Source organism: Meleagris gallopavo, chromosome 23, assembly GCF_905368555.1.
Source record: "Meleagris gallopavo chromosome 23, MGAL_WU_HG_1.1, whole genome shotgun sequence".
Classification (NCBI taxonomy): Eukaryota; Metazoa; Chordata; class Aves; order Galliformes; family Phasianidae; genus Meleagris; species Meleagris gallopavo.
The window spans coordinates 510,865-526,613 of record NC_139426.1 but is presented as its reverse complement, the minus strand read 5'-3'; the positions used below and the strand labels follow the sequence as shown (position 1 = coordinate 526,613).

Sequence of the window (15,749 nt, the reverse complement as noted above, 5' to 3'; positions counted from 1 at the left end):
TTTGGTTGCCACCAAAGCACAGTGGGTTGGTCTTTCTTTCCTCTTATTTGGTGCCATTTCCATTGTGTTCTCATAATAACTGCTCACGCCGGTCAGGTTGTAGCTGAGGGTTTGGATCCGTGGTGCTGCTGGGCTCTGGGCCTGCTGTGGCAGGGCTGAGTGGCTCCATACAGAGCACAGCTCGGCTCAGCCCGGCCTGCGGTGTTCTCAGGGGGCTGAGATGGGAACCTTCGTCCCTCAGAGTGCTGCCAGGAGCTTCAACAGGCGGCAGCCAGGTGTGGCTCAAGGAAGGGCTTTCAGCAGTGCTCATTTAGCTGTTACTGATGATGGTTTTGGGGGAGTTGTTGGAGATTTGGGCAACTGCTCAGGTTTTGTTCTTGAATGCTGTAGCAGTTTGGCAAGCAACGCCTTTTGAAACCCAGACGTTCTCGATTTTGTTGTTAAACAGCAGATATTTACAGATATTTACCTCCCTCTGTAGGAGCGTTGTGTAACGTTTTTGGACTTAAACAAATCCTTGCTTGCCGTGGGGTTGGGCTGCACTGCCCCACTGCTGCCCCACCAGCAGCCACGGTGGAGGAGCAGAGTTGGACATTCAGCTCCATGCAGTCTTTGCCCCAGATTTTTTACTGAATTTCAGCAGCTGAAGCGTTGCCCACATTTCTGTTGCTGGAGGCAGAGCCGAACCGCCGCCTGCCGGAGTTTGGGATCCACACGGACTCTGAGCCCGCAGTGCAGCCAAACTCACTTCCACAGCAGTGAGAACAACACGTGTGTTTGAGGGCAGGTTTTTAGTGGTGCTGTTATGGGGGTAACCGTTCTGTGCGGGAGATGACTGATGTAAGACGTGGGTCTGTGCAGAGCTCAGGGTTTGTAACCCAGTTCTGCACCTCCTGTTTTTAATGGTCTTCCCAGAGACTTTTACTCGGTTCTTTGGTTGCTTTGCTGTTCTCTGACTACTGTGGAAGGTTTCCTACAGATGTTGTAACTTGGAATTCGTTTTCTGTATCAGGAAACAGTGGAAGTGTTACATGAAAGTGAGGTTATATCAAATGTTTTTGGGTTGTATCTCAGGTATAGGTGGGAAGTTTACATCGCTGCCATTCTTAGAAGTTTCTTTCTGAACTCGCGGCCATCCCAAGGCCTGTCTGGAGGAAGCGGGGAGGGGGAAGGAGCTGCTGCTTCCCAGGCAGCCTGCAGGAATGTGACCTTCCTTGTTGGTGTCCCCTCTGCTTCAATCAACCAAATATATCTGCTGGGGAAAAAACTTTGCATGGAGTGAGACGAGGCTGGGAGAGCGTTGTGGGATGCGGCGCCCGCTGCATTAAAACGCTTCCAGCAGCTGCGTGCGTCGTCAGTGTGTGCTGGCTTTCCTGTTCCTCGCCTCACTGAGTTGTGTTGGCCTTTCCCCCTCACTTTGGGTCTCTATATCACTTTGGCTTCAGTAGCATCCGTGCCCTTGGGCTGCATCTGCCCTGTTCTGAATCCTGCAGGCTGACGGCAGTGCTGGCGGTGCGGCCCGGCCCTGCGAGCTGCAGCTGTGGGGCGGCTGTCCTCACCCAGCTGTGGGGCGGCTGTCCTCACCCAGCTGTGGGGCGGCTGTCCTCACCCAGCTGTGGGGCTGTGACCCGCAGGGGCTGTGCTGAGCAGGGGCTGAGTGCAGGCACTGTGGTGCTGCTGTTACAACCCGGATGGAGAGCTCTGGAGAGCCCGGAATCCTTCTCTCTTGTCGCATTGTAGCATTGAGGGTGTTTGGCTTTTGATTTTTTTTCCTGCCAAGTATGTTTCCAAATCTTGAGAGCTCAATCTGTCCGTTGTGAAAAATAACTGAATGCATTGTGTCTGGTGTGGAGACCCAGCAGAGCTGTGTTCACTGCCACCCGGGGAAGTCACAGGTGGGTTTCTGTAGAAATAATATAGCACAACCTGTGACGGATAGATGGACTCAGTGAATATCAGCATCCATACATGCAGAAGGTAAAATAATTGCATAATGCATCAATCTCCTGACTGAATACAGGTCACTTTTAGTTTTGTCTTATTTCTTCACATCCAATCTATTGGAAAATGAAGGCTTGGAAGTTGTTGGAAGAGAAGGATTTGGTTTGGTTTTGTTGTTGAGAAGAGGAAATGCTGACCGGATGAGAGACACGGCGCTGGCAGTGGGGCAGTGGGGCAGTGGGGCACATCCTTGGCTGTGTGCAGTGCAGCTCAGGTCTGTGCTCAGTGCTGCCATGTGGGGTCTGGGTGGTCCCACCTGCACAGTGCAGCCCCGGTTCTGCTTCCTGACGGCGGTGCGCTGAAGGGCAGCTTTGCTTATCCTGAGCTCCCATTCATTTAGGTAGCTAATAATAACCTCGCAGCTCTGCTTGTGGAGAACCACCTGTTGGCAGAGCTGAGACACCTCTGCTGTTGGTGGGTTACCCAATGGCCAACTTAAGTTATTACTTCATAAAAGTGACTTTATAAAACTTCTGTTTGCGATTTTATGGGCTTATTCTTTATATTTACGTCCAGTACGAACTATCTGCAAATCAGCATTTGATCCACGCCCATTCGGCCCTTCCTGTATTCTCCAGCGATGTGTTATGTTGATGAACAGTGGTAGTTAAGTGGCCCAGAGATCTAAATTCACCTTCTGGGTCGCCGGAAATTTAAGATCCAGTTAGGAGAAGAAGAGGGGGTTGTTTGGGGAATGGGGGTGGAACAGAGACTCGCTGTGATTTGCTGTTGCGTGCGTTAAAGTTTTATGGCCCATGTTGCATCCCCTGGGAGGATAAAGCGCAAGGAGCATGAACAAACCATAAAGTGACAAAGGGTTTTATGTGCTATAATTAATATGGAACTTTCTACGAACTTTATAATAGTTTTACTTTCTTAATTTCACACGAGTTTTTGGCTCGCTAATGAGTAATCTTGAGCGCTGCTAATGGAACTTAAGGTTTGGAGTTTCGTGTGGAATTATAACGAGATCCATTACCCTGAAATGAAGCAGCCTACATGCCTTCCTTATTGTAATTTTCCGAGCCGGCTGTGCGTGCCCTGGGAAGCGTTCTTGAGCTGTGGCCAACTTTACACTAAAAAATAAATAAATACTGCATCGATAGAGCTTTACTGGCAAATCCTCCATGTGCGAGTGCAGCTTTGCTTGCAGGAGCACTTTTACCGACGCTGGATGGTTTAGCAGATCACAGTGCCGTAAGTCACATCCGTAGCAAAAATCATCGTGGGATGAAAGTTCGAGGTACATTGGCCTCATTTCCATCATGAAGTCAAATAAGCGCTGTGGAATTATAGCTGCTTTGTGTTTTTTTTTAACCACAGAGGAGAATATAGTCCTAAGCAAATGTGGAATATCCCCTCTGGAATGGCCCAGTTGCTGTGCAGGTCAGACCCGAGTGCTGACTCGCGGTGATTCGTATTCCTCAGCTTCATCAGAAGTATTTGGGCGACGGGGGGTCACCAACCTGAAAGGGTGGGTTTGTTTTGAACCCAACGACAGTGACTTTTCTTCTTTGTTCCACTTCCCTCTGTGTTTCAGTGGGAAGGATTGTGGGTGGTTGTGAGTAGCAAAGCGATGCCTGGAGGAATTTAACTCTTGCTAACTGTGGCAATGGCACGGATTGCCTCTGTGACCTCTGGTGAAAACCCTCTGTGAGGAAGGGAGCCGAATATTGGGGTGGAGACCTGGTAGGGGTAAGGTCTGCCAGGTTTGGTGGGCACAGCTGGAGGAACAGCCTTTGTCCTGTCTGCCAAGCCGTGCCATTTTGCCTGCAGTCCTCCATTTGGAGATGTGGACTCGACACAAGAGGGTTAGAGGCATTCCTGGCAGACAACATCCGGCAGTGGTTGTGTTACATCTCATGTGCTGTATCAGCAGCACTTCCCAGTGACACATTTCTATATTCAAAGTCCAGATCATAAAATTACAGTAGGAAGACACAGAACAACCATTTTCAGTTTGAGGTTATCCTGACTAATTCCACTGGATAGAAAGGGAGCTTTTAAAGCAAATATGCGTGCATCACTTGGGGTGACCCACACTCTTGCTTGGTCCTTGTAGCTGGGTGGCTGTTTTTCAAGGTCAGACCTGTTTTAGGGATGATCAGATTTAGCATTCTTTCACATAATGTGATTATTGTGTGTCTTTCTGACCATGCAGCTTGAAGATTCTTTATCAGACAGAGGCAAGGGAGGTGGCAGATGTAGTGTTGGGAATGTTTTGGAGTTTGGGAATGTTTGGGAATGTCATTGTGAGATGCAAAGCAGGGGGTAGGTGCAAGGCAGTCACACTAGAGGACGAACCTTCCACTGCTGTAATGCGAAGGAACGAGGAGCTGAAGGTTTAAAGTCAGCAAGTTCTGAAAACTTACACCAAAACAGTTTAAGGGATCTCTCCATAGGCAATTTCTGGATTATTAATACTGATAACTGATGACAGTGGAAGAAAGTTAATAAAGCGAGCTGAATAATTGTAGGTCTGCCAGCCTTGCAAAATAATGGAATGAATGATATAGGACTTGACTGATACGGAGGTAAGGGGAAATAATACAATTAATGTCAATTAAAATGTGCCTATGGAAAATAGGCTGATGAGATGTAACTGGGGATGTGGTTTGGCTGATAAAAGCAGTAATGTGTGATGTAAAATACTTTGCCTTCTTAATGAGTTGAATGGAGTGCAAAGCGCTATTCTGAATGAGAAATGAAAAGGATGCAAAATCAGGAACGTTCAGCAGCTGCTGGCTGAGCTGGGACCCGTGGGGAGGTGTGCTGTGCTGTGGGACGTGAGTGGAAGGGCCCCGTTTGTGGGCACGGCGTTCAGCCCCAGCTGGCCGCGCACTGCGCTCCCCATCGCTCCGGCACACGGTGCTGTAAATTAGGGAGCAGCTCACGTTTATCATACACATCACTGCTTATCTTGTAAACTCATCTGCTGTGCTTGCACGAGTAGTTGATTTAACAGCATGTATATTGTTGAACTTGACACATCTAAGAGTATAATCAAGCTCTAAAAATACCGGTGTGTTCGGCTCCGGGTTGTGCTCTTGCTCTGCGTTCTGAAATGATTGCTGCCTGGATTCCCTTTTGTTGGCTACAGGTCACGGCAAGTTGCTGTGCTGTACATCATTAGGAAGGAGTTTTATCATGATGCTGGCATCTGTTCGGTGACATAAAATGATGAGATGTGTAAAGGGAAGAAGTTGATTGTCTTTTTCCTATGTATTTCCAAATGAGAGATTACCGTACGTTACTTTTGTAGGGTGAAATGCAAATCAGAAGGTCATCCCGAGGGATTCTGGGCAGTGGTGAGCCAGAAGGGTGAGAACAGCAGAGGAAGGGAAGGAGGGGAGGCTTAAAGGAGCTGCTGCCCCTTGTGTGGTAGCACGGCTGCCCTGCCCCGCTGTGCTCACACCTCACTGCTGGACTCCCGTTCCCAGGTGCTGTGGGAGGCATGGCAGAGACGCCCCAGCGTCGGTGCTCACCTCTGCCAGGCTGATGCCAGGGCTTTGGTTTTTTGGGTACCTTTGCTTTTAAGGGACATCGGTGCACCTTCAGTCTGCGTCTTCAGCAGCAAAAAAGGATCATTTTGTGTTCTTCAGTATTTATGCTATTGAGACAGCTGGGTATTGTGAGGCAGGAAGGTTTCCATCCCTCTTCCTCTTGTTTTGAGGAATTCTGTTTGCTTTCTGAGCTGTCATGGAAAGAAAAGTAACCTGTTTCTAAGCGGGTGCAGTGCATCTTAGAGTTTTAAAGAAACTAATAGACCTCGAGTTGCATTTCTGCTGCAGCTCGACAAAATTGTAGCAGGTAGGGGAGCTCTGTGGTTATTTACTTGCAAATCCCATCTAGTGTGGACTTCGTTTATGCCTTTCCTGGCAGGTCACACCGCCGTGCTCACAGCTTCTGTAATGGTTCGTTACTACTGCTTGTAAAGAATTCTCTCAGAGGGAAACGGAGAGCTGAGATGGGCACAGGTAGGCACACACGTGCTCCTGCACAAGTCTGTAAAGCTGCTCTCAACTTTGCAGCCATACAGGATTAAATGGTATTTTTCTTCCTGAGGTAAAGGTGAAATTCCAGCAGAAAGCTGTGCGCTTACAGCAGCACATTGCTGCTCTTTGAGGACTGCAGTGGGGGATTTCCAAGGCAGGCTGTAATTGGGGTCTCCTAACAGAAACCACAGGTTCCCTTCCATACATATCACGTGTGTTCTCTTCTTTCCAGATGATCATGGGAACAGCAATGGCAGTCATGTAAAAATCTTTTTACCGAAGAAGCTGCTCGAATGTCTACCAAAATGTTCAAGTTTACCCAAGGAGAGGCACCGCTGGAACACTAACGAGGTAATTAACTCTGCTGTTCTTAAACAGTCCCCTCTTTGTCCTTACGGGTTGTTTTTTGACAACATGCTGCATAAGTTACAGAATCTGAATTCAGTTGCTCTGAAACGTATTGTTTAAATAATCAAATCATATTAAATGTTGAAAACAAGCTTTAAACTAGATTTGAAGGCAAACATGGAAGCTGATTAATGGTACGGTAGGAGTCTGTTACTCGTCTGTATGTCACTTGTCTGAGTCAAATTCTGTATCTTAGGGACGTGTTTCAAAATTGTTTAAAATTTGATGGTTAGGTGCCGTGTTAAACAGTGCTGCTTTGCTGTTAGGAATGTGTGCAGACTTTTTTAAAAAGAGACACACACACAGACACAAAATAACAAAACCCAGGACAATGGACATTCTTTCTTCCAAAGCAGGATTCTGAGGAATAAGTTGCCTGCAGTTTGAGAAATCAGACATTTTATGCTGGAATCCAGTTACTCTGCATACGTTAGTTTGCGTATCTCCTGCTAGCCAGCACGTTTGTGTTCACTGAAATGAAGTCACTGCTTAAGATCCAGGTCCTGGTGGTCCAAGGTAAGGGTAAGGAGCAGGCCAAATATGTCTGTGATCCCTTGCCTTTATTCCCCTGGGTTGGAGGCTGGAAGGCTCAGACGGATCACAGAGTTCAGCATTCTGCACAGGAGGAGGAGGTAAAATGTTGATACTGCTTGTCAGCATATTGTTGGTGTAGGCTTCTCTCATGCCTTAATTCTAGGCGGATTGTTTGCTAGTAATCGTAAATAATCAACTAGCACATTAAAAAAAAAAAGTGCTTTTAAGCATCAAGTTTGTCACTCATTTGTATCTCTTCTAAAATCTGGGAGCTGCCTCTGTGCTTGGGTCAGTGCTGCTGGTGGCTCTGCCAGCACGTGCTGCACGTTGATGGTGTTTTTCCCGTTGCATTACAAAAACAGCTTTCATCGTGGGCAGAGATTTTTGGCCTTATTAGGGCAGAGCAAAGCAGCAGAATCGTATGGCTGCGGAAAGCCTCGGCAGTCTGTGTTAGGTGTATGGGAAAGGTAACGTAGCTTAGAGATTTTGTTGCCCCTCACCTGGGAGTTTAAATATGCTCAATGTTATAAAAGTTGAATTTTCGTGGAGTATAACAAATAATAATGCTGGACTACGTTTCATGGTTGATTCCTGAGGGAACACACTTCCCATCTGACTGCACAGGTGTTGTCAGTGTGCTGGGGGGGCACAAGTTTTGAAACATTGAAGGAAAAAGCGTGTTTTGTAGAAATGGTACTTAGAGATTCCTTGTGTTAATTTCAACACCACTGGTGCCCCTTGCAAGGTCTCTCCCAGACAGCAAGGCTCATGGAATCATAGAATGTCCCGTGTTGGAAGGGACCTCTGGGGACCATCAGGTCCGACTCCTGGCTGTCGCAGGGCTCCGTGAGGACAGACTGTGTCTGGGAGCACTGTCTGAACGCTCAGTGAGCTCTGGAGGCCGTGGGGCGGCCAGGGCTCCTTCCCAGCTGCTTGCTGTGCTATGTTCTGTGGCAGTGATTGAAGGCACTCCAAGCACGGGCTGTATATGGGCTGTGTTCCTTAACGTGCTGCTCAGAGGGCACGTGTTGCACGTTAACCTGCCGGCCGGGCTCTGCTGATGGCTTTGTTACATCTGCAAATGAGATGCTGCGAACGCTCGCACGGAGGTCAGGGAGCAGCTGGGGTTTGTTCTTTCCTCTACCAGGGCATCACCATGGGAACGCAGGCAAATAACTTTTTCTGAGCACTTTCATCTGTAGATTGAGGATAATGGTCGTGTGTTGCTCTGGGTTGGGTAATTAGGGCGGAGGAACAATATCCTCTGAGAAGTGGGAACGTTGTGGTTGACTTCACGCTTAGCCAAATAATGCGGTGAGCAGCAAGAGAAATGGAGCATTTACAACCACTTAACGCTTCGAACATGTTATGGAGATGTTTGCTTTGAGTCCGATTATGCAGTTTTAACTAAAATGTTTGATGGAAATATGTTTCCATATCGAAATGTCATCTCTTCTTAAATCAAGTTCATGGTGTTTTTATATTTTGCAGAGAAGGAAGTGTTCCTTCCAATTTAATTTTTTTCCCCGTGATGCACAATCATCAGTCTAGCCAAGCCATTTAATTATAGATTGAGATTTTTTTGAGATGCCTGTGGAAGTTGTGAGCTGCTATTTATTTTGCTCAGGAGAATAGAGAGGGATCTTCATGCGATTCCTCACGCATTAGCTAATTGCCAGTGAATTCTGCGGATCCGAGTGCTTGTGAGCGCCGTGCCTGGGTTCTGTCATGGCCTCCTGGAGCCCCGGAGCTGCTGCACAGCTCTGGGCCCGGCGGAGGAGCGGGCTGAGGGGCTGCAGGGCTGCCCGCTGCTGGCTCTCCTCTGCGCTTTGTCCGCTAATGGAGACGGCAGAGGTCGCGGGCTCATTAGCCGGTAATCGCTTCAGGCAGCGAGAAATGTTGTCTGCAGGAAATTCATCCTGCTTCTTCGTGTAGAATGATCAGATTATCCGGGCACCGGGAGCTTCCCCCGCCGCTGTGCTGCCTCAGAGGTGCGGGGCTGGGGCTGTCGGTGTAACCCTGCCTTCGTGCCGCGCCTGCCAAGCACGGATTGCAGTTCTGAGCAGAGATGCCATTCATTAATGGGGTTGGCAGCCGCGGCCATTAATCAGCCTCGTAAACACTTAATGACAAGTCAAAGAAAGACGAAAAAGTTAAACACCCAAAATATAAAATATTACTTAGCGCTTTTGTTTCTGGCCGCATCCTGTGTTTACGTTCTCTGAAGGGCCAAGCTGGAGCTGCCACGATACACGGCATGGTGCTGTGACTGCCAGCTGTGTGTCGGCTTGGCTTGAGGGGGCCGAGCAAGAAATGGCAGTTTTTCCCATAGAATATCTAAGATCAGTTTCTTCATTGAGTTTTCTGTAAGTTTTGTACTTAGCTATTGCGTGATAACATGCAAACGAGTGCAGTTGCAAAACTGGATTTGAGCATTCTTTAGCGCAGTGATTCTTTAACGTGTAAAGAAGAGCAGAGCTGTGCCTGAGCGTAGCTCTTGTGCTATGGGGACATCGTGTTCCTGCAGTGGCAGTGCTTGCTGCAGCCCCATGTTTGCATGCAGTTGTTTCAGCCTTTAAGATCATCGTTCTGGGTTTCCCCCGCTGAGTCTGCCTGCTGTTGCTGTGGGAAGTCGAGGCGCAGCGCCGCATTCGTGGACCTCAGTTGCACACCCCTTACGTCTCTGGTTGTGTCTTGCATTTTTGCTTTGCTTGCAGGTTGGTGACATTCTTCCTTTCCAGTTGACATTGAGGTATTTCCCATCTCTTCAGAGACATAGAAGGCTTTGGGAGTTGTCTGAGGGCCGTAAGGGACCAGCAGGCAGGGCTGGTAGCTGAGCCCTCAGGACGCCCCGCTGCTCAGCCCCAGGAGGCGGCACTGGGCGCTGAGCGCTGCTGGCTGCCTGCTGCCAGAGCAGCGGGGCACGGCTTCTTCGGGTGCTTTTTGTTAATGCTTTGGGGTGCATTTTAGAATTGACACTCCTTCATTTTCCCTCATTTTCCTGTAGAACACCTGTAGCTTTCAGGCTTTGCTGGGTAGCCTGATGTGCTGTAGTGCTTTGCTACGTTTGCATGCTTGCGCTGCACGCGTCGTGGTGGTTTGAGGCTGAACAGTGAAAGAGATGGAAATGTGTTTAACAGAAGCACTTCATTATGGGTTTATTTTGTGAAATTAATGAAATTCTGTGCTTTGCCTAATGTACAAAGCAGAAAATGTGCTATTGGCTTTGCTTTTGCAGTTTCTCAGTCATGTTTACATAATTAGTGAATGTTGTGTGCAGGCTCCGTGATTGAGCAGAACTGAAAGGTTATCATTCCTGGCAACTGCAACAAAAGCCCATTAATACCTGCTGTAACACTTGTGGGCTGGTGGAGAAAGATCCTTTGGCTTCCTCTGAGGAAGAGCTGCCTTACTTTCCCTTCCCTTTTGTTAAATGCTAGAGCCAACTTTGTAACTGTGCATGTTAAGTCTTCAGGAATGGCTGATTTTGCAGTTCTGTGCCATTAACGTCTTGGAGTCCTGCTACCAAACGGAGTCCTGTAAAGCAAAGCAAATGGATGGAAATGTGTTGTTTTAGGCAATGCATTGCCCTCCTGTTTTTATTCCAAGCAAGCCTGACTTCCTTGCATTAGTTGATAACTAAAGGAAAGACAAAATTAATTAGTTTGAGCTTATTCTAGCTCAAGCCAATACCATTCTAGCATTTATTTCTGTTTTTTGCATTGCGAGGAAAGTGCAGAACTCTGCACCCCTGCAGGAGAAGGTGCCACGTGTGGAGGGCAGCTCGGCAGCCCCAGCTCAGCCGTGGTCCTACCGCTGCGGCGTCTGTTGCTGCAGAGAAAAAAGGGAAAGCTGCCTTCCAGGCATGAGGGTTCTCCCTTTAAAGACTATTTTAAGGGTTTCCCATGTTGGCAGAGGTGCCTGAAACCATTTAAGATGACTCTGTTTTAGATCTATGGGGACACTCGTGTCTGCGCGTTAAAGCTTCTTTCAAAAATACATATCTATCGGTAGGGTAGGTGCAAACCTTTTAATATCAGGGCTATAAAGCTTCTAGAAGCTGCAGGGAGGAAGGAGGATGTTTCTGAGGATCCAGCTGTTTGCCCAGGAAGGCTGCAGGAATTACAGGAAGCTTTCTTTGCATTTAAAACAGCTCCCCTACCTCTTTGGAGTGGCTCAGCGATGCCTGGTGTGCGGGTACGCTCCTGCTCCGGGCTCAGCTCACACCACTTGTGTTGGCTTGGCTCCCTCTGTGCCCTGCTGATGCTATGCTGGGTCATCCAGAGATGAGCCCTGCCACAAGGCACGGCCCGGTGCTGCCAGCTGGGTCTGGAGATGTGATGCTGGGAGGCAGTGGTGGGAGCACAACCAAACAACGGCACAGGCTTTGTTTGTTGGGGGAAATAAGGCAAAAAGGAGAACATACAACTGAGAAAAGCACCTTTTGTCCAGATGGGAACTGACCGGCAAAGCGTGGCTGTTTATTTTCTCCACTGAAGAGATTCCTTATTATAGGATTTGGGTCTGTCACTCAGCCTGCCATTCTTAAAAGCTTGGGCTCATTGTAGTTGTTGCCAGATAAAATGAAAAAGAAAAAATCATTCTTTTGAAGATGGAAACTAACCTATAAAGGATGAATCCAGCACAGAAAGCTCAGAAAGCAAATACTTGTTTCAGCCCCCACCTAGAAGTTCATACAAATGCAAAGCTGATTAGTCGTCATGGGTGGGTTTAAATTTGCCCGTCAGTTCCGGATTCTCCGTCGTCTGCTTCTCCTGACTTGCATCTTCTGGTTCTTACTCCTTAATGGTGCAAGGATTGCTCTGAAAGGTGCTGTCAAAAACCATAGAATCCTGCACAGGGGGAGTGAGAAGTCAGAGTTGTGTATTACATAAAACCATTCCTGGAATACGAAGTGCATTGGTTTCAGAGCTCTGGAGGTGTTTGTGTGGGGTGCTGCTGCCTGGCGCGTTGGCTCCCCAGCCTGCCCAGCACTGATGATATCCCTGCATTGCATTCAGAACTGCGCTTTACGAGGAAAATGTTACAACAAAGTCAATTTACAAAGTCAATTTCAACGTCTCTTTGCCGGGACTGCGTGTATAAACACAAATGAATTGGTTCACTTGTCAACTGAATGGAAACGGAGGATATTACATTTTGTAAGTGATTGAAATCCTGTCTTTTCCATCTCACGTTCGGTACTTCCAAGGGTGACTGTTTCACTTAGAAGAGAAAAATGTAGGAGAAAAAGGAGAACCAGACATCAGGGGAAAGTCAGCACTGGTAAAGGCACAGATTTCAGACAGGGACGGTGCTTGGAAAGGCCTGCGTGGAACTGAAACTTGTTTTGGGCACCAGGAGTGACCGTGGGGGCCTGCGGGCAGCACAGCAGCTCTGGAGGAGGGGGGAAGAATCGCTTTCAGTGAGGGGGAGGCTGAAAAAAGGAAAGCTTTGAGCTGAGCCGCTGGCACTGCTGGTGGGCAAACACGGCTGTGCCGTGAGGGCAGGAGCAGGGAGTGCGCGTCTGGTATGGGAGAAAGATAATGTGAGTATGGGAGAAAAAAGCCTATTTAGCACAGAGCCCCAGGAAGATGCTTCGTGCCTGTGATCTCAGAAGGCTTTTTTCGGCCTTTCATGAACGATGCTGGTGTCTCTCAGAGCCACTCGGGGACTCCCAGGCGCTCACCCTCTGCCTGCTGTGCCCGTGGCCTTGGTGTGGCGGCTATCTTTAATTTATTTATCCTTGAGGAATTTCTGTTGGTAGGGTTTGTGCTAACGCCTTCTGGCTTTAACTGCCTGCTGAGTCATTGAAAACCCGTGTCTTTGTTGTTAAATTATTTCTGAGTTGATTTGTTCCTGATTTGTCCTCCAAGATGAGGCTGTCTTCAAGCTGTGTGGCTTTGCGCTGCCGTAAAGCACGGAGCCTCGTGTGAGGGTAACACAAGGAAGGGGAGGCCCGGCTGGTCGGTTCCCAAAAATGTCTGGGTTTTGTTTGTTTGTTTCCTCATTCTGCTTTTAGCAGCACTGCTTGTCAACATTTTATCATGCACGTTTTTGCTTCTGATGTGATATCTGACCACGGGCTGTTGGGAAGCGCTCCGTACCGATGTGTGCCGTGGGGCTGAGCCTGGGCCAGGACAGGGGCACGCGGCCCCCCAGCTGGCAGGGACTCCTTTGTGTCCTGCTCGTAACCGCCCCGATGTTTGTCTGCTTCCCTGCTCAAATACTGCAGGATTACACTGTGACAAGAGCAGAATCCAGTGTTAATTGGGAAAGAAAACAGGCATTGGTGGGTTATTCTCTTAACTCTTAAGGGGAGCTGGTAAATGCTGAAAATAATGGACGTTCATTTTAAGTCTGATGTAGCAATAAGTTCAGTGGAGAGTTTGGAGATGGCTGGGAAGAGATGTGGGAGCAGAACCAGCTTTCTCCACGGCGGTACGAAGATGTGTGCGGAGCAGCAGCGGCGCAGGAGGATGTGATGTGTGTCCTGGAGCAGTGCACAGGCAAATGAGAGCACTGCCTGTGCTTCAGCTCTGAGCACGCTGATTTCTCCACCGTTGGTGGCTTCTTTACCTGGTGGAGAGGGGTTCGTGTCTGCCTCAGACACGGCTGTGCTGGGACAGATGGGATTGCTGAGGCCAAATGCCCGCAGGTGGGGGAGGAGGGCGGCCGCAGGGGAGCTGAGCTGGGAAGGGCTGCGGTGCCCTTGGTGGGTGTCTGTCTTTAAAGCTATCTGATGTAAATATTACACTCTCTGAATAAATTTAGGAAGATAATTGACTGTGTCTTGCTGGAAAATGGGTCCCAAAGATTTTTTTTTATAGCTTCTGTGTAATTGAAATTCTAGCAGGAGAGGCCTTTGTCTCGGCAACCACGTCTGAATTACTTCTTTATTGTAGTGTTAAACTGCCACGTTATGATGTTAGTGACTGAGTGTAGGAATGTGTCAATAATTACAATATTTCCAGTTCCAGGAGCTTGCCGCAGGCATCTGAGGAGCAGGCGATGCCCCCAGCGCGGCGGGGCTGCTCTGCTCTGCTCTGCGCCCCGCAGCAGCGCTTCCCGCTGGGCGCTGCTCACCTCCAGCACGGCTGTGTGCGCGGCCCTGGGCTGCTCAGCACTGCTGGGTTCATCCCGTGCTCTGGGAGCACCTTCTGTGTGGAAGCGCTGCACCAGGAGCGTGCAGGACGCGGTTGTGGGCGGGCTGATGTCCGCCCGCGCTGGGGCAGCTCTGTGTTGTGTGTGAATTTCAACATGTGATTGATCCCATGAAAGGTGTCAGTTTTACTTACTGGAGCTCCTTTGTTTTGCAGAGATCTTGATGCAGACGTCCTTTTGGATTTCTTTTTAATAATGTGTGACCCTTCACCTTTGATCCCCTGACCTGCATTACTTTGGTAACCATTTCATTTTTTTATTTCATTTCATTTTTAATTTTGCTGTGCAAGCTGTAACATTTCATCATTTTAAACTGTAGTGTTCTTTGACTTCCCCGGGTATATCTTTTTTTTCTGTGAAGGTGTGTGTTGTTGGCTTTTCTTAAATAAAAATGACTTCGGTTGTTACAAAAAGAAATAAAGTTTGTACTTCTCATTGGTTTTCGCTTTTTAAGTTTAACGCTGTGCATTTCCCTGTATGGTACATTGCTTTTGACTTGTGTTCTCCCAAGACTGATTTATTTTGTCATTTCTGTACATCTTTGGTTTGAATTTGCATTTCTCTACGTTTTTTTTGGTCAGAAGTACGTTTATGGTGTTTGCTGCGGTTTTTTTCTTCGTTGGTCAACTTCTGGTAGCTCACAGCAATCACAGGAGCATTTAAGATTCTCTTTTGAATAAACATATTTGTTGTTGTTACAGTTTGTTCCATGTCCTAAAGACTACTGTTCATAATGCTCAGCTTAAAACCAATCGCTGTTCTAATTTGAGACCATCAGCGGGAAATGAAAATCTCAACAGAAGCCCAACTCGCTTTTATTTTTGCAGAGCTGGAGGCAAAAGGAGAGTTATCAGTGCTGTGAGCTCATCAGTCACAGGTGTGCTCGTGGAGGCGGTGCTGCGTGGGGCCCCCCGAAGTGTAGCAGCCATTTCTTCCGTAGTTCTGCAGGAGGGATCCTGCGTGAGACGTGGGACACAGCTCCTGTGTCTGACTCACGAGGGACAGTGGGGAATCCACTGAGTGTGGCCCCGCTGAAGCACAGATTATTTTTTAAGTGTCTCGTTATTTCATTCTCTAACATTTAATGCTGCAGTTTTAATTGCGCACAGCTGAAGTTGCTAAGTGACTGCTGAAATGGATTTAGGTCTTCTCTGAGCCTTGTTGCTGCTTATAAAAGTTTATATCTTTCATTAGAACCACAAATTAAAGTTTGACCGGTAGGGAACCGTTAGCAGGAGATCTGAGCGGACTTCACGTGGCTGCTGCCGTCGTCTGCTCGTTGTTGGCAGACCCGAAGCACATCGGAGAACCTTTTGCTGCTGTTTGCCCCGTGGTGGAGGCTGTAGGAAGCATCGCGTCGGTGTTCTGAGGAGCAGCACAAGGACTGCAGCTTCTTGACTCTGAGAAGTGAGAACGAATGAAGTCCACTCCTTTCAGCAGAGGTTTGCTGCTCATCACCTCAGCCCGACGTTGCCGCTCTGGCCGTCCCTTCCTGGACACACTGCTGAGCTGGGATCACTGGGGCTGCACTGCATGAGTGGGAGCTGGGAGCTGAGCCTGTGGGCAGGCAGGGCTTCAGGGCCAGGCAGAGCTGGTGGAAGGAGTGCTGCCCGTCCCGATCTTGGTTCTGGCAGCAGGATCGTTGCT

At 48.3% G+C, this 15,749-nt stretch overlaps 1 protein-coding gene across 10 annotated transcripts in view; it reads left to right on the top strand.

The window, feature by feature from the left end:
* Positions 1-15,749, top strand: part of CAMTA1 (calmodulin binding transcription activator 1) — a 227,757-nt gene that overhangs the window by 16,031 nt on the left and 195,977 nt on the right. For all 10 annotated transcript variants that reach the window (XM_085242254.1, XM_085242255.1, XM_085242251.1 and 7 more), the window contains one exon: positions 6,229-6,347. In XM_085242254.1, the coding sequence (XP_085098380.1) occupies positions 6,229-6,347 (119 nt within the window). The remainder of the gene's footprint in view (positions 1-6,228; positions 6,348-15,749) is intronic.